Below are 25,603 nucleotides of genomic sequence, written 5' to 3'. Positions count from 1 at the left end.
GCCAAAGGGGGGGGGGGGGGGGGGGGGTATGGACATTGTGGGGGGGGGGGGGGGGGGGGGGGGGGGGGGTGGGGCTTTCTAGAGCGCTAGTATGGGTGTTGTGGGCCAAAGGGACTGGTTTCGAGGGCTAGTATGGACATTGTGGGCCAAATGGATTCTTGGCTGGCAGTTCAGTCACTCGGGCCTGGTGGGCTGGCAGCTCAAACTGCCAGAAATTCTGCCCAAAACAGGTGAGACACTCTGTGAGAGAGAAGGGGGAGAGGGTGGAGAATCGATTTTAGACATTTTTCATCTTTTTCTGCAGATCACAGCAATGAAGGAGGAAAGTCTGGACTGGATCTCACAGGGAGCAAATGAAGGGAGGCAGAAAAATACTTGGGTGACGTTTAATACTTACAGGGGGAATACTTACCGATGGGCCGAAGGGACTCCTGGGCTGGTACATGCCTGATGGGCCAAAGGTGCTCTTTCTTTTTAAAATGAGTGAAATCTCAGTGAAAGACACATTGTCTGGACTTGTCCTGGCCTGGCACATGCCTTTTTTGGCCAAAATGCGCCTCCTGGGCTAAAATGGGCATTTTGGGCAAAAGGGACTGGTTTATCGGCCAATAGGGGCCTTGTGGGCCGAAATTTGTGGTTTGAGGCAGGCCAAACAACTCATTTCATTTCATTTCCAATTGCATTGCAGTTTTAAGCACAGGGCAAGCCAAATAGCTCATTGCATTTTCATTTCTCTTCCATTGCCATTGCAGTTTCAAGCACAGGGCAGGCCAAACCAAACAGCTCATTGCATTTTCACTTCATTTCCATTGCCATTGCAGTTTCAAGCCCAGGGCAGGCCAAACAACATTTCATTTTCATTAAGGACTAACAAATAATTTATTCAAGTACTTTGCATACTCACAGTGTTCTGTAGTTTCCCAGCTCAGACAGAGAGTCTCCCTCACCATCTTACAGACAGACTGAGCCACCCCCACACTTTCCGGTTTCATAGTCCCTACCACTCCCACCGGAAGGGGCGTGGCCTTCATGGCAGTGATCAACAGGAGAGAGAATCTCAAAAAAATTTTAAACACTAATATGTCTTATTTTTCATCGATGGGAAATATCCTCTGGGCCTGCGCAAGCAGAGGGGGGGACTCCGAGTAAGATGGCCAAAAAAAGCCATATATGGTAGCGTTTTTTTTTTAAATCAAAGCACAGTGCAAACAGGAATCAAGCTGAGACTTTTAATTATATAGATGAATGGGTGACGTTTCGGGTCGAGACCCTTCTTCAGACTGATGTCAGGTGAATGGGTGGGACAGAGATAGAATGTAGTCGGAGACAGTAAGACTGGTGGGAGAACTGGGAAGGGGAGGGGATGGAGAGAGTGGGAAAGCCAGGGCTATTTGAAGTTAGAGAAGTCAATGTTCATACCGTTGGGGTGTAAGCTACCCAAGCAAAATACGAGGTGCTGTTCCTCCAATTTGCGCTGGGCCTCACTCTGACAACGGAGGAGGCCCAGGGCAGAAAGGTCAGATTGGGAATTGGAGGGGGAGTTAAAGTGCTGAGCCATCGGGAAATCAGGTAGGTTAAGACAGACTAAGTGGAGGTGTTCAGCGAAACGATCACCAAGCCTGCACTTGATCTCGTCAATGTACAGAAGTTAACATCTGGAACAGCGGATACAGTAGATAAGATTAGAGGAGGTTAGAGAAGGTGCAATTGAACCTCTGCCTCACCTTAAAAGACTGTTGGGGTCCTTGGATGGAGCCGGGGAGGGGGGAGGTAAAGGGACATACGTTGCATCTCCTGCAGTTGCTGGGGAAAGTACCTGGGGAGGGATTGGTTTGGGTGGGAAGGGACGAGTTAACCAGGCAGTCGCGGAGGGAGCGGTCTCTGCGGAAAGCAGAAAGGGGTGGAGATGGGAAGATGTGGCCAGTAGTGGGATCCCGTTGGAGGTGGCGAAAATGTTGGAGGATTATGTGCTATATGCGGCAGCTGATGGGGTGGAAGGTGAGGATAAGGGGGACTCTGTCCCTGTTATGAATGGGGGCAGGGGCAGCAAGAGCGGAGCTGCGAGATATCAAGGAGACCCTAGTGAGAGCCTCATCTATAATGGAAGAGGGGAACCCCTGTTTCCTAAAGAATGAGGACATCTCCGATACCCTGGTATGGAGAACCTCATCCTGGGCACAGCTGGAGGAATTGATGGATGAAATGGCGGTATGGGGGGGGGTATAGAGTATTTACAGAAGCAGGGTGGGAAGAAGTGTACAAGAAGGAACTGCAGATGCTGGAAAATCAAAGGTACACAAAAATGCTGGAGAAACTCAGCGGGTGCAGCAGCATCTATGGAGCGTAGGAAATAGGTAACGTTTCGGGCCGAAACCCTTCTTCAGACTGATAGGGGGTGGCGGGGAGAAGGAAGGAAAAAGGAGGAGGGCTGGGGGATGGGAGGAGACAGCTCGAGGGCTAAGGAAGGGACCGAGCCTCCAACCTCATCGTTCCCCAGCCCCGCACGGCCCATTTTTACCTTCTCCCCAAAATCCACAAACTTGACTGTCCCGGTAGACCCATTGTCTCTGCCTGTTCGTGCCCCACCGAACTCATCTCCACATACCTTGACTCCATACTATCCCCCTTGGTCAAATCCCTTCCTACCTATGTTCAAGACACCTCAGACACTCTCCGCCGCCTCCGCGCATTCCATTCTCTAGGCCCTCACCCCCTCATCTTCACCATGGACGTCCAGTCACTCTACACCTCCATCCCCCACCAGGATGGCCTCAAAGCCCTCCGGTTCTTCCTCGACCAGAGGAGCAACCTATACCCAGCCACTGACACTCTCCTCCGCCTAGCGGAGCTGGTCCTTACCCTCAATAACTTCACGTTTGACTCCTCCCATTTCCTCCAAACACAAGGCGTAGCTATGGGCACACGCATGGGCCCCAGCTATGCCTGCCTCTTTGTCGGGTACGTCGAACAATCCTTGTTCAATACGTACCAGGGCCCCATCCCCGACCTCTACCTCCGTTACATCGACGACTGCTTTGGGGCCACCTCCTGCACCCACACACAACTGACTGACTTCATCCACTTCACTACCAACTTCCATCCGGCACTCAAATACACCTGGACTATTTCCGACACTTCCCTACCATTCCTTGACCTCACTATCTCCATCGCAGGTGATAGACTTCTGACTGACATTTCCGCTTGGGGAGCCTGCATCCGCTGGGCATGAACATTGAATTCTCCCAATTTTGTTAGCACTTGCTGTCTCCTCCCCTTCCTTAGCCCTCGAGCTGTCTCCTCCCATCCCCCAGACCTCGGGCTCCTCCTCCACCTTTTTCCTTCCTTCTCCCCGCCACCCCCTATCAGTCTGAAGAAGGGTTTCGGCCTGAAACGTTACCCATTTCCTTCGCTCCATAGACGCTGCTGCATTCGCTGAGTTTCTCCAGCATTTTTGTGTACCTGGGAAGAAGTGTAGTCTAGATAGCTATGTGTGGGTTTGTAGTAGATGTCAGTCACTAGTCTGTGTCCTGTGATGGAGATGGTGTGATCCAGAAACAGTAGGGAGATGTCGGAGATGGTCCAAGTGAAATTGAGTACAGGATGGAAATTGGTCGAGAAGTTGAGGATGTCAGTGAGTTCTACATGGGTGCAGGAGGCAGCACCAATGCAATTTTCAATGCAGCGGAGGTAGAGTTCGGGGATAGGGCCAATGTACGCCTGGAACAGTAATTATGGTCAAAGATAATATTCCTTTTCAAAAATGTAATTGAAGTATCACTCAAGATCTGCAGTGCTCCAAAGATTTAATGCAATCCAAAAGAAAAAACGTACGCATAAATGTTCAAATGCTCACAAAGGTTATTCACAGAACATGACAAAGGAGAATCTAATCTCAGTAGATTTGGTCTGGTAGTTGGGAGTGGTAATAAGTGGAGAGGTCTATAATTCAAATTTAGCAATGGGTCTGAAAGATGTCACAGAAACTAATTATTTACTGAGCTAATCATAAGAAGCCAGAGTTTAAAAAAAATGGAAGTTCAAATTCATTTTATTAAAGGGTTATTTGAGTTCATGCAGAACCTTTTATTATAGTTGTGGTATAGCCAAGTACCACACTGCAACTGGAGAAAATGTAATTGTAACTATTAACTATTCCTGTCTTCAGCCTTTCATTACTGGGTTCATACCAAAGATAGACACATACCAAAGATAGAATTTTATGTCTATCTTTGGTATAAACCAGCATCTACAGTTCCTTTTTATGACATATTGCTGGGTTCAGTCAGTCACACCAAACAATTACATTTTCAATGCAGTCTACAAGGCAAATGAAAGGTTTCTTCACAAGATTGCACACAAATGTGCACATAGCACTGACAAAACATACTTTTCATTATTTTGCATCTTTTTTAAGCAACCCATAATGGTGGAAAATGCATGCACATTACTCCTTATAACGGGGTGGCCATCACATCTGATGACACAGAGGCTTGACAGAATGAGGCTATCTAATGGCAAGGTCCAAGATGATTGAAACAGGTTCTGCAGCATGGATATAATGTACACATACATCTGTGAACAGCTCTTACACACGCACCCCGTTCTCATCCCCCTTCACTGCTACATATTGTCACCGAATGAGCAGCCCTGTTCAACTGAAATGGAAAATTTAAAGTTGTATAGCCCACTTAATAAAGAAATTTAATTATTTCAGTGACAATAGAACATATTGACAATGTTGTAAAAACATTGATAACAAAAGAGGCAATGTTAAGTCAATGAATGCTGGTTCCAGATCTTGAACCAAGGGTAAAAAGCTTGTCAACCTAGTCATCCACTATCAGAATTTTAAATACATTCACTTTAGTCGAGTTTACAGTTTAGGGAAACAGGCCCTTTGGCCCACGCCGACCAGTGATCCCCGCACATTAACGCTATCCTACACACATCAAGTTTTTTTTTAATTTACCAAGTCAATTAACTGACAAACTACGTCTATGAAGGAAACCTAAGATCTCGGAGAAAACCCATGCTGGTCATGGGAAGAACTTACAAACTCCGTACAGACAGCACCTGTAGTCAGGATCGAACCCGGGTCTCCGGCACTGCATTTGCTGTAATGGGCCTGTCCCACTTAGGTGACTTTTTTGGCGACAACAGGAGACTATGCAGTCACCATATGGTCGCAGGCGGTTGTTGGAGAACTGCCTTCATGGTCATGAGAAGTTCCCACATTCTGGGAACTAGTCGCGGCCTCATTATGGTCACCGAGAATTTTTCTTTTTTTTAAAAAATAAATCTTTTTATTAATTTTCAAAAAATTAACAGCGATCACACAACAGCGATATTGATACATGGGCCTAAGTATGTCCAGTGTCCACTATAGGTGACTATTTTTGGCGACAACAGGAGACTATGCAGTCACAATATGGTCGCCACATGTTCGCAGGTGGTTGTTGGAGAACTGCCTTCATGGTCATGAGAAGTTCCCACATTCTGGGAACTAGTCGCGGCCTCATTATGGTCACCGGGAATTTTTCTTTTTTTTTAAAATAAATCTTTTTATTAATTTTCAAAAAATTAACAGCGATCGTGTGTGTGTGTGTGTGTGTGTGTGTGTGTGTGTGTGTGTGTGTGTGTGTGTGTGTGTGTGTGTGTGTGTGTGTGTGTGTTCCACTCTGACAGTCGCCATTCAAGTTCCCGGTTTTTCAGGCGACTGCCAGCAACTTGACAGTCACTGGCAGTCTGCTGAAAAATAGCCTAAGCGGGACAAGCCCATAAGGCAGCAACTCTACCGCTGCACCACTGTGCCGCCCAATTTTATATTATTTTATTCGACACTACCCTACAGTCCAAAACCCTAGTTGACTCGGTCTTTCTTCATTTATCCCATTGTACACTCACCCCAATAATCAATTAATTAATTCTACCATGCATCATCTACAATGCAAGTATATCCTTCCATAAATACAGAAACCCAAGTTCCACATAATACTCTCCCCAAGTCCTGCACAATTGCTCTAGTCTCTTGTACTCACTCCACCCTTGCTCCATTAAAGGCAACAGGCTATATGGCTTCCTAATTAATTCAGTTATGTCTACAGGCGAGGCTGAAGGAAAGTAACCACAAGCATGTTTGCTGGTTCTGTGAATGAAGTACCTTTATGAATATCTGAATTTACTGACTACTCTCAGCTGTAATGAGAGCAAATAACCAAGACATCGAGAGATGGTGTGAAAATGGTCTGCTGCTGAAATTATGAACTTTAAACACCAACGTTCACTCAGAGATCTGATTATTTGTGCATCAAGCCTGAGAGACAGCTATTTTGATATACTGAGAGTTATCTCCAGAAAATGTGCTTATATGCAAAGCTACAGAACTTTTCCACACTAGACTAGAAATGCAGGATGGACAAAATATGAAAGTACTTCCAGTGGTGCACAAAAAAGGAGACAAAAATAGGAAAGATGCAATATTGTTGATATGAACATAAGTAGCTGCACAATAAATACCCATTGCAAGGAGAAAGAGTACAATTTATGACCCAAAAATCATTTTACTATGATCACTCCAGAGTAGCCCAAGGAGTAGAGGAAATAAGCTACAAACACGATCAAAGTTTTGTGCCAGTTGAAAATAATGCACCTAGTCCAAAAGATGTCAATGGTAAAAAGAAAATTCAATAATGCATTTACACAGAGATGTTGAAGAGCATGCAATGTTACATCGACTTGAATCTGAAGAAATATGTAATGAATTCCTGAAGGAAATCATTGGGACTAGTGTAGATGTGGCATCTCGGTCAGCATGGGCAAGCTGGGCTGAAGGGTCTGTTTTCCATGTTGTATGGCTCGATGACTCTTGAAAACCCAGGAATCATTGGTTATTAAACTATGACAAAGATACACTGAAGCCTGGTGGGAAATGCTAGGACTAGACGTCACAGCCTCAGAATTAAAGGACGGTCCTTTAGGAAGGAGATGAGGAGGCATTTCTTTAGTAAGAGGGTGGTGAATTTGTGGAATTCTTTGCCACCGAAGGTTGTGGCGGCTGTCAATGAATATTTTTACGGTAGAGATAGATAGATTCTTGATTAGTACGGGTGTCAGGGGTTTTTGGGAGAAAGCAGGAGAATGGGGTTAGGAGGGAGAAATACATCGCCCATGATTGAATGGCAGAGTAGACTTGATGGGTCGAATGGCCTAATTCTGCTCCCATTACTTATGACCTTATGCCATAGAGTGTGGCAGCCTCGCCTGCAGCTGTTCGTTCTTCACCTTTTTTTTTTTAATTTTAGTTTGTTAAAAAGTTTTGTTCTGGAGGCCTTTTAGTCTTTTTATGTGGGGGATGGGTAGGGGAGAGGAGGGGGATACCGTTTTCTCCATTCCCTACCTGGGCGAGGATGCGTCCACGCGGCACCTTTGCCCGCTCCTCGCGGCCTACCACCTGGATTGGCGTGGCCTTTCCTGCCAGAGACCGGCCAGAGTTTCAAGCTGCAGTGTCAGCGGCGGCGCAGCACTGAGGTACAATGGCGGAGCGGGCGATGCCTTACCCGGGTCGCCGTGTTGGAGCTCCGGAGTGCTGGGACTGCCGACTTCAACATCGTGGAGCTGTGGTCTGGGGAGCGTCCAGCTGCGAGCGGCGCTGACTTTAAACACTGCAGAGCCTGGGATCTATCGCCAAGATCGCCAGTGTTGGAGTTCCGCCCAGAGTGGCCTGTGGACTTCGGGAGCCGCGGTCTCCGGTAGCAAGCGGTCGTTTCAAAACTCCAAGCTGCTGAGAGTGTTCTTCCAACGCCGTAGTTCCATCATTACGGCAAGAGGGCCTGAAACATCAGGCTGCCGTAGCAGCGACTGCGGAAGCCTCAAATAGGCCCCGACCACAGGTGATCATGGAGGAAGAGGACTGAACTTTGCTGCCTTCCCTCACAGTGGGAAACGTTGATCCCGCTGTGGGGGGGGGGGGTTATGTTTAATTCTATAATGTTGTGTCTATTTTATTGGTGTGCTGCAATGGCAACTCAAATTTCACTACACCAATTGGTGTATGTGACAATAAATGTCCTTTGTCCTCTTGTCCTTAATAGAAATCTGAGGGGCAACTTTTTCAGAGGGTGATACTAGAGATACGTTTTGTGTGCAAAACTGTGCACGATATTCCATGTGTGGCCACACGCTATCCTGTTTAATTGTACCAGCACTTCCACATTTCTAATCTGCAACACTGCAGTAAAGTTCAATATGTCATTTGCCTTCCTAACCACACACCTGCCTCTTAACCTTTTGTTTATTTAACAGGGATCACAATCTCAGATAGGGCTCAACCACTTAGAAACAAATTGAGATGCTTCACTCAGAGTGGTGGATCTTTCACCACACACAGTGGCTGCAAACGTTGTTTTTAAAATGAAGATCAATAGATTTCTCGATGTTAGTATATTCAAGAAATATGGGAACAGGGCAACAAAAAGGTGTTGGGATACAAGATCAACATGAATACAGGATGCATGAGGTGCCAAATTGCCCACTCCAGTACCTTTTAAAGCTCTAATATGAAACGGGAGACTTTGTTACAGATACATCATAAATACATTTAAAGGGAAGATAAGAGAGCACAAGTATCAAAGAGTAGGCTGCTTAGGAAAAGTTAGGAAAAGGATGGGAGTAAACTTGGATGTAACAAGAGCTTCTGCTGGGCTAATGAGCCATCTCTTTATCCCAACTGTTTCCCCATCGGCAGTGGGCTGGACGTGCCCCAAGCTATTGGGAAACATGTCTATGAACACCATGAAACATTACTTCACAGGGAGCAACTGATGACCATCTTAAGCTGCTACTCACCAGGCAAAAAAGGGATGCAACGCAACTTAGGATCCTTCTGTCCTCCTTCGACAGGAAACTTGTCTAGGAGCTGCATCTACAGTGAGGAGTGAACAGGGGATCATCGTCATACCATATATACAAGTATAAAAATCTTGCTGGGCATCATGGCTTCATGATACAATTCTAAATATCGCAGGATCCAATCTGTACAGAGAACTACTTACGACATAGAATCGGATTTTAAGTATTAAAATATTTGTGTTCCTCTATTTAAGAAAGGAAGTTGAAAGAATCCAGGGAATTCTAGGCCAGTGAGCCTTACATCAGTGTTAGAAAAGCGGTTAGGAAAGTGTTTTTCGGGATAGGATTTACTCCCATTTGGAACAGAATGGGTTAATTGAGATGGGACAGTCATTGTGGCTTTGCACACAGCACATGATCGAGCTATTTGTGGACGCGACAAAGGTAATCGATGAGGGTAGGGTGGTGGATGCTGTTGACATGGATTTTAGTAAGACATTTGATAAAGTTCCCCATAATAAGCTGATGCAGAAGATCAAAATCAACGTGATTAACAGACCATATCCCTCTAAATCTCGGCAGGAAGGATGTGTGCATGGATGTATGCTGGCCAGGGAAAGAGAGGGGGGCAGGGAGAGCATTACTTGAAATTGAAACCTTTAATGTTCAAGCAAAATACGAGGTGCTGTTCTTCGAGTTTGTGTGTGGCCTCACTCTGGCAACGGAGGAGATTAAAGACAGAAGGTTGGCATCGGAAAGTGAAGGGGAGTTAAATGGTTAGTATCCAGGAGCTCCAGCAGGCCTTGGCAGACAGAGTGCAAGTGTTCGGGGATACAGTCGCTTAGTCTATGTCTGCATTTCGTCTTTACTGATGTGTTTGTCTAGATTTCCCTTAAATTATTATATTACTAAATCTCTGTTCTTGACCGCTTTTGGCCGTCTGTGCTGCGATTTCCGAGAGGACGCCGCCACCTACGGCCGTCATTTTTGGCCACCTTGCTCAGAGCCCCCCTCCGCTGCAAGTGTGCCGAGGATTTTTCCCGTCGATGAAAAATGACAGAGATATTAATGTTTTTACAAAATTCCCCATTCTCTCTGCTGCCCCCGCTGGCGGCAGGGGGAAGGGACTATAAAACCAGGAAGTGGTGTACCTCACTCACTCTTCAAGATGGAGGAAGGCAGAGGGTCACGTTTCTCTGAGCTGTGAATAACACTGAACACATGTCTACTCAAATGTGAGTGCCCTTAGTGGTTCTAAAATGCTTGCAAAAAGTGTCTATTGGTTCTAAAATGTTTGCAAAAAGTGTCTATTGGTTCTAAAGCTTGCATAAATGTCTCTATTGGTTCTAAAATGCTTGCAAAAAAAATGTCTATTGGCTCTAAAATGCTTGCAAAAAAATTCTATTGGTTCTAAAATGCTTGCAAAAAAAGTCTATTGGTTCTAAAGCTTGCAAAAAAAATGTCTATTGGTTCAAAATGCTTGCAAAAAGTGTCTATTGGTTCTAAATGCTTGCAAAAAGTGTCTATTGGTTCTAAAGCTTTGTTCTGGAGGCCTTTTAGTCTTTTTATGTGGGGGATGGGGAGGGGAGGGGAGGGGGATACCGTTTTCTCCAGGACTATTGGTTCTAAAATGCTTGCAAACAAACGTCTATTGGTTCTAAAGCTTGCAAACAAACGTCTATTGGTTCTAAAGTTTGCAAAAAATGACTATTGGTTCTAAAGCTTGCAAAAAAATGACTATTGGTTCTAAAGCTTGCAAAAAATGTCTATTGGTTCTAAAGTTTGCAAAAAAATGTCTATTGGTTCTAAAATACTTGCAGATAGTATCTCTATTGCTTCTAAAGTGTGTGTGTGTGAGTCGTCTGTCTGTGCATGCGTATGTATGAGTTGCTGTGTCTGTGTAAGTGTCTGTGGATGAGTGTGTGAGTGTCTGTGTATGAGTGTGTGTATGTGTGAGTGTTTGACTGTGTCTCTATGTACGAGTGTCTGTATGTGTGTCTGAGTACATGAGTATCATAGAAACATAGAAATTAGGTGCAGGAGTAGGCCATTCGGCCCTTCGAGCCTGCACCGCCATTCAATATGATCATGGCTGATCATCCAACTCAGTATCCCGTACCTGCCTTCTCTCCATACCCCCTGATCCCCTTAGCCACAAGGGCCACATCTAACTCCCTCTTAAATATAGCCAATGAACTGGCCTCAACTACCCTCTGTGGCAGAGAGTTCCAGAGATTCACCACTCTCTGTGTGAAAAAAGTTCTTCTCATCTCGGTTTTAAAGGATTTCCCCCTTATCCTTAAGCTGTGACCCCTTGTCCTGGACTTCCCCAACATCGGGAACAATCTTCCTGCATCTAGCCTGTCCAACCCCTTAAGAATTTTATAAGTTTCTATAAGATCCCCTCTCAATCTCCTAAATTCTAGAGAGTATAAACCAAGTCTATCCAGTCTTTCTTCATAAGACAGTCCTGACATCCCAGGAATCAGTCTGGTGAACCTTCTCTGCACTCCCTCTATGGCAATAATGTCCTTCCTCAGATTTGGAGACCAAAACTGTACGCAATACTCCAGGTGTGGTCTCACCAAGACCCTGTACAACTGCAGTAGAACCTCCCTGCTCCTGTACTCAAATCCTTTTGCAATGAAAGCTAACATACCATTCGCTTTCTTTACTGCCTGCTGCACCTGCATGCCTACCTTCAATGACTGGTGTACCATGACACCCTCTCGCTGCATCTCCCCCTTTCCCAATCGGCCACCATTTAGATAATAGTCTGCTTTCCCGTTTTTGCCACCAAAATGGATAACCTCACATTTATCCACATTATACTGCATCTGCCAAACATTTGCCCAGCCTATCCAAGTCACCTTGCAGTCTCCTAGCATCCTCCTCACAGCTAACACTGCCCCCCAGCTTAGTATCATCCGCAAACTTGGAGATATTGCCTTCAATTCCCTCATCCAGATCATTAATATATATTGTAAATAGCTGGGGTCCCAGCACTGAGCCTTGCGGTACCCCACTAGTCACTGCCTGCCATTGTGAAAAGGGCCCGTTTACTCCTACTCTTTGCTTCCTGTTTGCCAGCCAGTTCTCTATCCACATCAATACTGAACCCCCAATGCCGTGTGCTTTAAGTTTGTATACTAATCTCTTATGTGGGACCTTGTCAAAAGCCTTCTGGAAGTCCAGATACACCACATCCACTGGTTCTCCCCTATCCACGCTACTAGTTACATCCTCAAAAAATTCTATAAGATTCATCAGACATGATTTACCTTTCGTAAATCCATGCTGACTTTGTCCAATGATTTCACCACTTTCCAAATGTGCTGCTATCCCATCTTTAATAACTGACTCTAGCAGTTTCCCCACTACCGATGTTAGACTAACTGGTCTGTAATTCCCCGTTTTCTCTCTCCCTCCATTCTTAAAAAGTGTGGTTACGTTTGCTACCCGCCAATCCTCAGGAACTACTCCAGAATCTAAAGAGTTTTGAAAGATTATTACTAATGCATCCACTATTTCTGGAGCTACTTCCTTAAGTACTCTGGGATGCAGCCTATCTGGCCCTGGGGATTTATCGGCCTTTAATCCATTCAATTTACCCAACATTACTTCCCGGCTAACCTGGATTTCACTCAATTCCTCCAACTCCTTTGACCCGCGGTCCCCTGCTATTTCCGGCAAATTATTTATGTCTTCCTTAGTGAAGACGAAACCAAAGTAGTTATTCAATTGGTCCGCCATATCCTTGTTCCCCATGATCAACTCACCCGTTTCTGACTGCAAGGGACCTACATTTGTTTTAACTAATCTCTTTCTTTTCACATATCTATAAAAACTTTTGCAGTCAGTTTTTATGTTCCCTGCCAGTTTTCTTTCATAATCTATTTTTCCTTTCCTAATTAAGCCCTTCGTCCTCCTCTGCTGATCTCTGAATTTCTCCCAGTCCTCCGGTATGCTGCTTTTTCTGGCTAATTTGTACGCAGCATCCTTCGCTTTGATACTATCCCTGATTTCCCTTGTTATCCACGGATGTACTACCTTCCCTGATTTATTCTTTTGCCAAACTGGTATGAACAATTTTTGTAGTTCATCCATGCAGTCTTTAAATGTCTTCCATTGCATATCCACCGTCAACCCTTTTAGAATTAATTGCCAGTCAATCTTGGCCAATTCACGTCTCATACCCTCAAAGTTACCTTTCTTTAAGTTCAGAACCATTGTTTCTGAATTAACAATGTCACTCTCCATCCTAATGAAGAACTCAACCATATTATGGTCACTCTTCCCAAAGGGGCACATACAACAAGATTGCTAACTAACCCTTCCTCATTACTCAATACCCAGTCTAAAATAGCCTGCTCTCTCGTTGGTTCCTCTACATGTTGCTTTAGATAACTATCCCGCATACATTCCAAGAAATCCTCTTCCTCAGCACCCCTGCCAATTTGATTCACCCAATCTATATGTAGATTGAAGTCACCCATTATAACTGTTTTGCCTTTGTCGCACGCATTTCTAATTTCCTGTTTGATACCATCTCCAACTTCACTACTACTGTTAGGTGGCCTGTACACAACACCCACCAGCGTTTTCTGCCCCTTAGTGTTTCGCAGCTCTACCCATACCGATTCCACATCCTCCAAACTAATGTCCTTCCTTTCCATTGCATTAATCTCCTCTCTAATCAGTAACGCTACCCCACCTTTTCCTTTCTCTCTATCCCTCCTGAATATTGAATATCCCTGGATGTTCAGCTCCCAGCCTTGGTCACCCTGGAGCCATGTCTCCGTGATCCCAACGTGTGTGTGTGTGTGTGGGGAGTGTGTGTGTGTGTGTGTTCTGTGGAGTGTGTGTGTGTGGAGAGCCACTAAGAGTGCATGGGGGGAGATTGAGGGGAGATGGACTGAATGCGGGTGGGGGAGCGGAATGGCTTGGAGCAGAGTGGGGGGAAGAAGAGAAGAGGGGTGACTGAGTGAACTGCCACCACCAGCTGTGAGTGACTGGGCTGCCAGCCCACCAGCCATGAGTAAGTGAAATGCCAGCCCACCAGCTGTAAGTGACTGAAGTGCCAGCCCACCACCCATGACTTAGTGAACTGCAAGTTCAAAAATCCATTGTCCACAATGTCCATACTAGCCCTCTGGAAACCAGTTCCTTCAGTGCACAACAGCCTGAGTGACTGAGCTGCCCGGCCAGAGTGACTGAGCTGCCAGCCAAAGAATCCATTCAGCCCACAATGTCCATACTAGCCCTTTGGAAGCCAGTCCCTTTGACCCACAACACACATACTAGCGCTCCAGAAACCCCCCCCCACTGGCCAGCAATATTGGAATTGGTGGAGAGGTGGAATATTGCGTTGGGGGACCAGCCCTCCCGTGTGATGCTGGGACCTAACGGGACCCACTTAGTCTAGTATACTATATAATTAATCTCCACCATTCCTAGCATGCTGACAATCAAAATTGCAGGTGCACAAATTAAACTTCAAAATGGTCTTAACTTCCTTGCCAGATTACCATTTTCTCTCTGCCAAAGTATCATGATAATGCAATTGTAGTTAATATTTTTTTTCAATATAGATAAGCCTCGTGCCTTATCCACCACCCTGTTCTTATAAACACTTTATTAACTTCAGTGCTAGTGTTGAATAGCTCTAGCAGCTCTGCATCTACGCAATGGTGCTTTCCAATCTCAGAAGGCCCCTCAGATCAATAGGAGCTTTCAGAATCTAATTTCTTTCCTTTCCAGATCATTTCCTGTTCACACAGTGCATGCTTTCACCCTCTGCCACACCACAGGAACTGAAGAAAGTAACCTTTCAACTCCACCACACTGACCATTAGCTTCCAAACAGACATTGTATACGTCGGATTAAATTTTCATTATCTATATATTCTAACTTTCAGGAGAAAATTGAAAGCAATGGATTTTGACTGTTCTAAATATTAATGTTTAGCTTGCAAATAAACAGACAACAGCTAATCCTGCCGTGCAAAATATGAAGTAGTAAACATGTAATATAGAACATAGAACAGTGCAGGTAGGCACAAAATGCTGGAGTAACTCAGCAGGACAGGCAGCATCTGTGGAGAGAAGGAATGGCCGACGTTTTGGGTCAAGACCCTTCTTCGGACTGACCTTTCTGAAGAAGGGTCTCAACCCGAAACGTCACCCATTCTATCTCTCCAGAGATGCTGCCTGTCCCACTGAGTTACTCCAGCATTTTGTGTCTACCTTAGATTTAAACCAGCACCTGCAGTTCTTTCTTACACGTAGAACATTGCAGCACAGGAATGGGCTTTTTAGCTCACCATGCCTGTATCAACCATGATGTGTCATATTAAACTAACTCCTGCACATGATCAATCTTCATGCGCTTAACTAAAAGCATCTTAAACTTCACGGTCGTATCTGCTCCCACCACTTCCCCAGGTAAATCGCTACAGGGAGCTAAAACTTGTCCCGTGCATCTCCTTTAAACCATTGCCTTTATTACCTTAAATCTGCCTTCTAATGTTTCCCGTTTCTACCCTTGAAAAAAGAGTGACCCTCTACCCAATCTATCTCTGACAACTCTCACCCCTTTCTGGATCTCCATCTCCATTACAGGGGACAGACTATCGACTGACATCTGCTACAAACCTCCAACTCCCAGTTATCTGGACTGGACTTCCTCCCACTCTGCCTCTTGAAAAGACACATTTCTCCCCTCTCAATTCTTCAGTCTCTGCCACAACTGCTCCCAAGATGAGGCTTTCCATTCAAGGACATCTGAAATGTCATCTTTCTTTAGTAAACGTGGTTTTTCCCCTTCTGTCATAGATGGATGCCTCACCTGCATCCCATGCCTCTGCTCACTTCCCCTCTTCCTCTTCCCTCCCCTCCCCCAGAACAGAACAAGGATAGTTCCCCTGGTCAGAGAACATAGAACAGAACAGCACGGAACGGGCCCTTCAGCTCACAACATTTATGCTGAACATTATGACGCCAAAATTATCTCATCAGCCTGTACATGATCTATATCCTTCAATTTCCTGCACATCCAAATGCTTATCTGAAAACCTCTTAAACACCACTATCGTATTTGTCTCCACCACCACCACCCCTGGTGATACTTTCCAGTCTGTAAAAGAAGACTTGTCCCACTCATCACCATTAAACTTTCCCCCTCTCGCCTTTCAGCTATGCCCTCTCGTGTTGGACATTTTCATCCTGGGGAAAAAGGTTCTGTGTGTCTACCCTATCTATGTATCCCATAATTTTATATACCTCCACTCAATCTCCAATGTTCTCCTTGTAGCTGAAATCCTCTAATCCAGGCAGCATTCTGGTAAACTTCCTCTGCACCCACAACCTTCCTGGAAGGGGGCAACCAGGTGATAGTCCTCGCGAATGGTACCCATCACCAGTCACATCTTCCCATCTACATCCCTTTCCACACTCCACAGAGACCACTCCCTCTGTAACTCCTTGGTTCATTCATCTCTTCCCATCCAAACCATCCGCTCCCCAGGTACTTTCACCTGCAACCACAGAAGATGGAACACCTGCCCCTGTACCTCCCCCCTCACCCCCATCCAGCCACTTAGCAGTTCACTGGTAAGACCAAGTGTAGACTCGGCAACCGTTTCACCGAACACGTACTCGGCCCACCAAGGCCTAAGGGCCCAGTTGCTAACCATTTTAACTATCTTATCCATTTCCATACCAACCTTTGTGTTCCATGCCCTTCCATGGCCAGAATGAGGCCACTCATACTGGAGGAACAGCACATAATATTTCACTTGGGTAGCTTACAATCTAATGGTATGAACGTTGAATTCTCCAATTTGAGGTAACCTCTTACAACCACCCTCCCCTACCCCTTTCTTCCCCACCTCCACTGTGCCCCACCTGTACATGCACCCATTTCTCTTCTTCCCCTCCTCCTCCCCTTCCTCTGGCTTCACAATTTGCATCTCTTCAAAGTGTCCATCTCACATCTTCTGCTCTAATCTCCAGCCTTTGTTCCAATCATCTGTCTATTAACCCCCACCCCCCCCCACCACCCTCATCTGTGTTCATCTATTTAAATGTGAATCCATGGGTGGGTTTGGGGAGGGAGGGAGTGTAAAAAGTATGAGTATGTGAATGTTTGAAGTTCTTTTAAATGGAGAGACACAGTAATCTCGTTGTATGTGACACATGCAATGACAATAAAGCATTCTGATTCTGATCATCTATCATCTTAAACATTCAAAAGAATATGGTTTAACCTCTTTAGCCACTCATGAAAGGTCAACCATCTCACTTCAAGACACTCTTTGGCCTGTACAGTTATACATTTACAATCAAGAACATGAACAGATAATTTCTTTAAAGTCATCTTAGAAATAGTATGAAAATTAGGCTCCATAAAGAAATACATCTGAAAAGTGCCATCAGTAAAGCTGCAATTGTCAGGAACTTTAATCCTGAGGTGTTAAAACAGAAGATAACAAGCATACCTGTAGGTCAAAAAACTTGCTGTAACGTCTGTAGATAATGTTTGAACTATTATCTGACCAGTTTACTTGGATAACGTACACCTGCAGAAGTAAAAATAAAACTTTAAAAATATATAGAACTGTTCAGAAAAAAATAAAACAAACTATATTTTAATCCAAAGTATCTTATAAATAAAGGCACTTCTGCTAATAACATGATAGTTCTGTTCCTAGGAAGCCTCATGTTATAGAAAATTGTGTTAGAAATGGAATTGTGTCGGTGGGGAAATGGTGTTTAGGGGTGAAAGTATCAGTATCGCCTCCCCATCCTTGAAAAATCTGCTCACTGTTCCAATTAAAGCAACAGATTTGGACCTCAAAGAGAATCAACAGATATGGGGAGTGACAGGAAACCATAATATGCTCCACATTTAGTGCACAAATTACATGCCTTCCCAAGAGCATATAACTTCAAAAAAAACAGGATACATTGGTGCACACATTTTAGCCAAGCTGCTGATCATTTACCCTCTGCTCCAACAATCTCTGGAAATCATCGTGAGCCTCACAATTGTACATAATAAAATGTCCTGCATGTTTTATACTCTGCCCATCAGAAATAGAATTCCTGCCTCCAAGTGATGACTAGGCCTTTTCAATCAAAGTACCGTTGATTCTGTAGTCACAAAAAGGTTAAAATAAATAAGGACGGCATCCATCCTTCCCTGAAAGATGTTAATGAACCAGACGAGCTTTTAGTAACAATCTGATATTTTTCATGCCCATCATTGCTCATATTAGCTTTTTATTTCAGATTTGAACCAACATTTTATAAATGTTATTGTTGTTTTTGAAAATATCTCTGGAAGCCAAGTACTCGTCTGGTAACTTAACAACTTTGTTCCCAAATCTTTTCTTCTGCAACATCTGTATTAGCACCATGCTGACTGCAAGCTATGAAACTCTGACTGAAGATAGACACGAAATGCTGAACTCAGCGAGACAGCGATCTCTGGAGAGAAGGAATGGTTGACGCTTCAGGTTGAGACTCTTCTTCAGACTGTGTTACTTCCCGCTGTGTTACTCCTGCATGTGTTTCCATCTTCGGTGTAAACCAGCATCTGCAGTTCTTTCGTACACAAACTCTCACTGAACATTGCTTCCCCACAACAAAGGCAATGGAATAATTTGAACATCATAACAGTCGCCAAGATTACACTTTCTCGCCAATGTACAGGAGCCCACATCGGAAACACCGGATGCAGTAGATGTCATACCACTTAGTTGTAACTTATTACTAGGTTGTAACTGGGTTAAAATGTATGGAGTTGTAATAATTATCCCCGTAACGTTCTTGCACTGTAACACCAGTTACCTGGCCAACCTCATTTCCCAACACAAAAGGCAGTATATTCGCATTTCAGGTTGGTCTGCCCACATAATGTTTCAAGAAACCCTCTTGAATACACCCAACAAATTCTGCCCCATAAAAGCCTTTGGCATTGAACATGCCCCAGTCAATATTGGGGAAAGTAATGTTACCCACTAAGACAACCCTGTTGCTTGGCACTTTTCGGTAATCTATCCACATATCCGTTCCTCTATCTCCCGCTTTCAACTGGGAGAGGCAATAACAACCTGTGATTAGTAGCACAACTCCTTCACCCATTTTTCCCTCCCTCTCTATCACATCTGAAAACATCAAAACCCCAGAACATAGAGTAGCCAGCCATTTTCCACTCACTGCCACGTATTTGAAATGGCCACATCATAAACCGAAGTACCGATCCAGGCTCTAGGTTCACAATCCCTGCCTCTCAAGTTTAACCCCCCCCCCCCCCCACGAAGTAGCACTAGTGAATTATGGATCCTCTCCAAATCCTCCATATTCATTTTATTATAACACTGTAGCATAATTTCCCCAATTTTATTCTCAATGCCCCAACTAAAGTCATTCACATTTACCACCCTATCCACGCATGCTACCTCTTTCGGGGTGCTATGGATTTGCGTCTCAAGATCCCTCTGCACATCAAGTTACAAAGAGTCTTGACATTCACTGAATACTTGGTTCTTACATTTGACCTCCAAACATGCAACACCTCACATATATGATAAAACTTTGCCATTTCTCAGCCCAGATTTCCAAATAACCTATATCCTGCTGCATCATTTGACAACCTAGCCAATCGAATCTCTTCTTATAACTCAAGCCCTCCAGTCTAGTGTTTATGCACCCTCTAGAGCTTAATCACATCTTTCCTGCAAAGTGTCCAAAACGCCAAGTGCTGTCTAACCAATGTTTTGTACAATTGTAACATTACTTCCCAACTCTTGAACTCAGTGCATCAGCCAATTAAGGCAAGCATGCCACGCATATTCCTCACCATTGTCTACCTGTGTTGCTACTTTCAGGGAACCATATACTTGTACCCGAAGGACTCTCTATTTAACAACACTCACCTGCCATTCACTGGGCATTTCTTGCAATTGGTTAACTTTCCAAAATGAATTACTTATGACTTAAATTCCATCTGCCAGGTCAACATAGGCTTCTGGAAGATAAATTATGTTTGACAAATTTGAGTTCTTCGAGAATATCCCTTGACAGGTAATGGACGAAGAATACAAGAGACGACCAACTTGGCGAGTGGATGGAGTGTGTGGGAACCTGAGCCACTGTGGATGAATGGAGAGCATGGGAAACTGGGCCTGGCCAGGGGTTGGGAGCACAGAAACCAGGGATTCACAGAAACAAATGAAAGAGATAACCAGAGCCCTGGCAAGTGCATGGAGAAAATGGGAACAGGGACCCTGGTGAGTGGAAAGGAGCCACGGAAAATGGAGCCCTGGCAAGTGGACAGTCTAAACATTATCTGGTGCACCAGATACTGAACCATGAGAATCTCCAAATAATTCAAATAACAAAATATAAACATTTTACTATAACTTGTAGAATGGACATGCCAAGAATCAATTCTTGACCCTCAATTACTATTTATAGTACAACCTACACAAAACAACAACACAGTACAACATTTAAGAAACTATATTAAAATTCAATGCAGGCTAAACATTCTACATAAAGATTAACTGTGCCATGATAATCAAGTTAATCAAGGTGCAACATTCGACAACATCTGGAGAAGATTTGCATGTTAACAGATTTCCTTTTGTAACTGCTTCCCTTTCCTGCCACTGCTCTATGTAAACAATCTCACAAGTTTTTTTCTATGTAGAGACCTACCACACAAATTTCCCAAAGCCTAAATTTCCATAGAGTACAACCACCTCAGCTTATGCATGATTACAAACATCAGAGAATGTAGGTGATACATTTTTTCAATAACATGCTTGTTATCCAAGCTATTTTTTATTTAAACAAGATCTTCCTCCAGCTCCTCAATCCCACTTCCACTTAAATGTTGATCACACAACTTTATCTGACATGTTACTTGGCATGGTTAACAATTCTCTATTGCTAATAAAGCTGGTGACAAGCTTTGTTTAAAGAAGTTAACCTACAAAGTTCATGTTCTTTACTTGGGTCAATGTCACTTTTTATTGATTAGGAGAGATAATGCAATAAAAATAAGGCAGCATTCGGGAAGCTTAATTTCCCCAAAAATAACTGGGACTGCCTGTCTGCACATAAAAAACACAAATGGTAGAATTTATGGGATGTCCCCAGGAGCACATTTTAACAAAGTATATAGACAGACCAATGAAAGAAGGAGCATGGAATCCACAGTGACATTTGGATTCAGAACCAGCACCCAAGAAGACAGAGAGCAGTAGTAGAAAGGTGTTATTCTGGCTGGAGGTGCTCCACAGGGATCTGTGCTGGGACCAAATCATGTAAAAATGATTTGAATGTAAATGTAAATCGATAATTGAAAGATTCAGCATGAAAACAGAGACTTCAGCCCACCTTATTCATGCCGACCAAGTTGGCATATTAGATTAGTCCCATTTGGTGCAATTGGCCTCTAGATCTCTAAACCCTTCCTATCCACATATCTTTTAATAATCCTAATTGTATCCACTTCTATGACTTCCTCTGGCAGATTATGCCAGACAATGGCATCCCTCCGTGAAAATGTTGTCCCAGGGTTCCCTCTTAAATCTCTCCCCTCTCACCTTAAACCTATGGGTTTTGGTTTCAAAATCCTCTGACCTATGAGCATTCATTTTATCAATGCCCCTGGTGATCTTGTACACCCCTCAACCTCCTATGCTCCAAAGAAAAAAGTCCTAGCCCATCTAACCTCACTTTATAACTCAAACCTGTAAGCCCAGTTAACATCCCAGATGTTCCTGGATGCAAGATCCTTCTGCACCCTTTCCAACTTAAACAGAGTCATGCAGCAGGAAAACAAGCCCAACTCATCCATGCTAACCAAGTTGTCCCATCTAAGTAAGTCTCATTTGACCCATATCCCCCTAAACCATCAGACTCAGGAACAGCTTCTTATTTTCCGGTATCAGGCTTTTGTGCGGTCCTTCCATAAGCTAGGGTATTGTTTGATTGTCTACTACCTCATTGAGAACATTGAACATTGTCTGAGGAACTGATACGCTAGAATGCTGAAAACTATATTCTGTTCACTGTATTTTTCCCTTTGCTCTATCTATTGCACTTGTGTTTGAACTAATTGTTTATCTGTATGATACATCTGATTTGTATAGATAGCATGCAAAACAAAGCTATTCACTGTATCTCAGTGCATGTGGCTAAACCTAAACCCTTCCTATCTATATACATGTACAAGTGTCTTTTGACACTTATAGTACCTGCCTCAACTAACTCATTTGGCTGCTTGCTCCATATACCTACCATTCTCAGAGTGAAATGACATCCTTTCTATAGCTAGGTGTCCAGAACAGCATACAGTACTCAAAGGTGTTGGGCTTTGGGAGGTTGATTGTAAGGGGGAACGTATAGTTAATGAAAAGACTTAAAAGCAATGATGTGGTTAAAACTAGAGAACATAAATTTAAGGCAAGGACTAAAATATATAGCAAAAATCTGAATGGGACCTTCTTCAGCCATGAACAGCTAAGTACCTTCTTCCTCCCCTCTACTCCAGCAGTCTGAAAAGACCCGACATAAAAGATCAACTGTCCATTTCCCTCCACAGATGCTACTTGACTAGCCGAGTTCTTCATGCACTGTATTTTTTTTTGCTCAAGATCCCAGCATCTCGTGTCAACATGGAAAGGACATGTAGTAAGTAGAATTTGATCATGAAAAATACAAATGCATTATGAAAAAGAGGCAGTTATTTGATTGGTGAAATTCAAATGGTTTGCAGAAAAGGGTGGCATCAATGCCCAAGTCCACAATGTTGCCAAAACAAGCTACATCATCATACAGCTAAAAAATATAGAGAAATCTAATCAGTAGCAAAGAAATAAAAGTACAAAAGTAAGGAAGTAATGTTTAACCTGGAAAATTTGGCCTGCGACAACATTTATTGTGTCCATGTCTCATTACCGAACTTCGGGAAAGGTGTAAAGGCCCATGAGAAAGTGCATAGAATGATCCCAAGGATGGTGTATTTTAATTAGAAATATCGAAAATAGGTGGAGGCCATTCGGCCCCTCGAATCAGCACCGCTATTCATTGTGATCATGGCTGATCGTCCCCAATCAATAACCCATGCCTACCTTCTCCCCATATCCCTTGATTCCACTAGCCCCTAGAGCTCCATCTAACTCTCTCTTAAATCCATCCAGTGATTTGGCCTCCACTGCCCTCTGTGGCAGGGAATTCCACAAATTCACAACTCTCTGGGTGTTCACCTCAGTCTTAAATGGCCTCCCCTTTATTGTAAGACTGTGGCCCCTGGTTCTGGACTCGCCCAACATTGGGAACATTTTTCCTGCATCTAGCTTGTCCAGTCCTTTTATAAATTTATATGTTTCTATAAGATCCCCCCTCATCCTTCTAAACTCCAGTGAATACAAGCCTAGTCTTTTCAATCTTTCCTCATATGACAGTCCTGCCATCCCAGGGATCAATCTTGTGAACCTATGCTGCACTGCCTCAATCACAAGGATGAAGGGGTGAAAAGGTGAGAACTGAGCTGAGGAAAAACTTTTTCATCCAGAGAGTTGTGAATTTATGGAATTCCCTGCCACAGAGGGCAATGGAGGCCAAGCCACTGGATGGATTTAAGAGATAGTTAGATAGAGCTCTAGGGGCTAGTGGAGTCAAGGGATATGGGGAGAAGGCAGGCACGGGTTATTAATAGGGGATGATCAGCCATGATCACAATGAATGACGGTGCTGGCTCAAAGGGCCGAATGGCCTCCTCCTGCACCTATTTTCTATGTTTCTATGGTTTGTTAAATGTACTTTAAATTAAAAGAGATTTGGGCAAAACAAAGAGAAAATGCTTTCAATGGCACGCACTCTGGTTGAGAACAAGGGCTGGTTTAGAAAGAATCCACAAAAGAACAAAAGGAATCACACAGAGCATCGACACAAAAAGCTGGAGTAACTCAGTAGGACAGGCAGCATCTCTGGAGAGAAGGAATGGGTAACGAAGGGTCTCGACCTGAAACATCACCCATTCCTTCTCTCCAGAGATGCTGCCTGTCCCTCTGAGTTACTGCAGCTTTTTGTGTCCATCTATGGTTTCAACCAGCATCTGCACTTCCTTCTTATACACAGATCATAGTCATGATCTACAAGAGACCAAATGAAAGAGACCATCAACATCCTTCATCAAGAACTTACAATCCAAGTAACCTCCCATCTCTGACCTCCCTCATTCCCGCCTTAGTCCATTCCACTACATGAGATCACTCCGTTATGTCTAATCCTCACACTCTATCCACAGGTCACCTCCAAAAACTTCAATAGGATCCCTTGAGCATTCGTCTGTCTCATTATCTATGACCTGTCACTGACTCACTCAGAGCCATTTCTACTACACAAATTCACACTCCCCTTTAAAAACAATAGGAGGTCAGTTGGTCCCATGTGTATCCTCCATTATTCAGTAATATCACGTCTGATCTTTCACCTCAGCATCTCATTCATGCCTCCTGATCCGTTTCGCCACCCCCCCCTCTCCTTCAATAGACCACCCCCCACCACATTCCCCAGGCACCCCATTCTTTCTTCCTTACATTCCCCTCCACATCCTGCACCCATTCAACATTCATTTCCCCTACCCTTCCACTCTCAACCCCTGTCCACCCATCCAACCTGGTATCCGATCCCCAATCGCTTTTTTTCTCTCGTCAATCTTCACCCTGCCTTCTCATTCAACCACCAGCCCAAGACTCCTCACTCGTCACCATCATCATGTCCCCCATCAGCCTGGGTCCCTCTACTCCTGTCCCTCCACACTCTGCACCGGCCCTCCGTCCCGACCCCCAGGGTTACCAACTCCGCGCCGCCGCCGTCCCCAGACTCACGTAGTGTTTGCTCGGGTTCCTCCGTTTCAGCACATCCTGCACCCGCACATCAGCCGCGGTGCGGCCGAGAGTCTGCATGATGACCCGTGGCCCACACAGCCACTCTCGCCGCCGACACTCCGCTGCCCCCTTTCCCTTCCTTCCTTTCTTTCTTTCTTTCTTTAGGGGGCGGCGCGTGCGCGCCCCCGGCCTCGCCTGTCCCTCGCGCGCGCGCCCGCCGTGAGGTGGGGGGCGCGGGTCCTGCAACTGATCGACGTGTCCGTGAGCCAATCAGGAGCGGGTCCTCCGCCCGCCTAAACGCTGAAGACCAATCAGGTTGCAGACGATCGGCGCCAGTGCCCGCCCCTCGACGGCCGCGCTCTCGGGAAAACGGCGGGACGTTTAAAGGGCGCGCGAGCTCGCTCAGCACGCTCGTGGTGGTGCTGCTGTTATCGTCCGTCCGTCTGGTTGGAATCAGTCTGAAGAAGGGGCTCGATCGGCCTGAACCTTCACCCATTCCTTTTCTCCATGGATGCAACAAGTCCCGCTGAGTTACCCCAGCATTTTGTGTTTATCGTCGGCTGGTTTTATCCTGACTCGGCTAAATGGTCACGGCACGGTGATTTAGGAATAGGAATACTTTATTGTCACACGTGACTAGGCACAGTGAAATTCTTTGCTTGCATACACAATGTACGCAAATTCGACAAGTCTGACTTCGACAGACAGACAGACACAAAATGCTGGAGTAACTCAGCGGGGACAGGCAGCATCTCTGGAGAGAAGGAATGGGTGACGTTTTGGGTTGAGAGACCCTTCTTCAGACTGATTGGTTCAGTGAAACTAGGCAGAGAACTAGATTAGGGGCT

At 44.6% G+C, this 25,603-nt stretch overlaps 1 protein-coding gene across 4 annotated transcripts in view; it reads right to left on the bottom strand.

The window, feature by feature from the left end:
• Positions 1–25,260, bottom strand: part of sh3pxd2aa (SH3 and PX domains 2Aa) — a 121,021-nt gene extending 95,761 nt beyond the window's left edge. For 2 of the 4 annotated variants that reach the window (XM_055647166.1, XM_055647167.1), the window contains exon 1: positions 8,845–8,920. Coding sequence is in view for 2 of the 4 variants with exons in the window: in XM_055647165.1 (XP_055503140.1) it covers positions 8,845–8,920; positions 17,346–17,426; positions 24,756–24,833 (235 nt within the window). In the remaining 2 variants the exon portion in view is untranslated. Of the gene's footprint in view, positions 1–8,844; positions 8,921–17,345; positions 17,427–24,755 lie in introns of those variants that run through there. The other 2 variants (XM_055647165.1, XM_055647164.1) reach the window with 2 other exon arrangements.
• Between the last annotated feature and the right edge of the window lie 343 nt (positions 25,261–25,603).

This window comes from Leucoraja erinacea, chromosome 15 (assembly GCF_028641065.1).
Source record: "Leucoraja erinacea ecotype New England chromosome 15, Leri_hhj_1, whole genome shotgun sequence".
Lineage (NCBI taxonomy): Eukaryota > Metazoa > Chordata > Chondrichthyes > Rajiformes > Rajidae > Leucoraja > Leucoraja erinaceus.
Note: the sequence above shows the minus strand (reverse complement) of the source record. Positions and strands in the feature narration are given on the sequence as shown.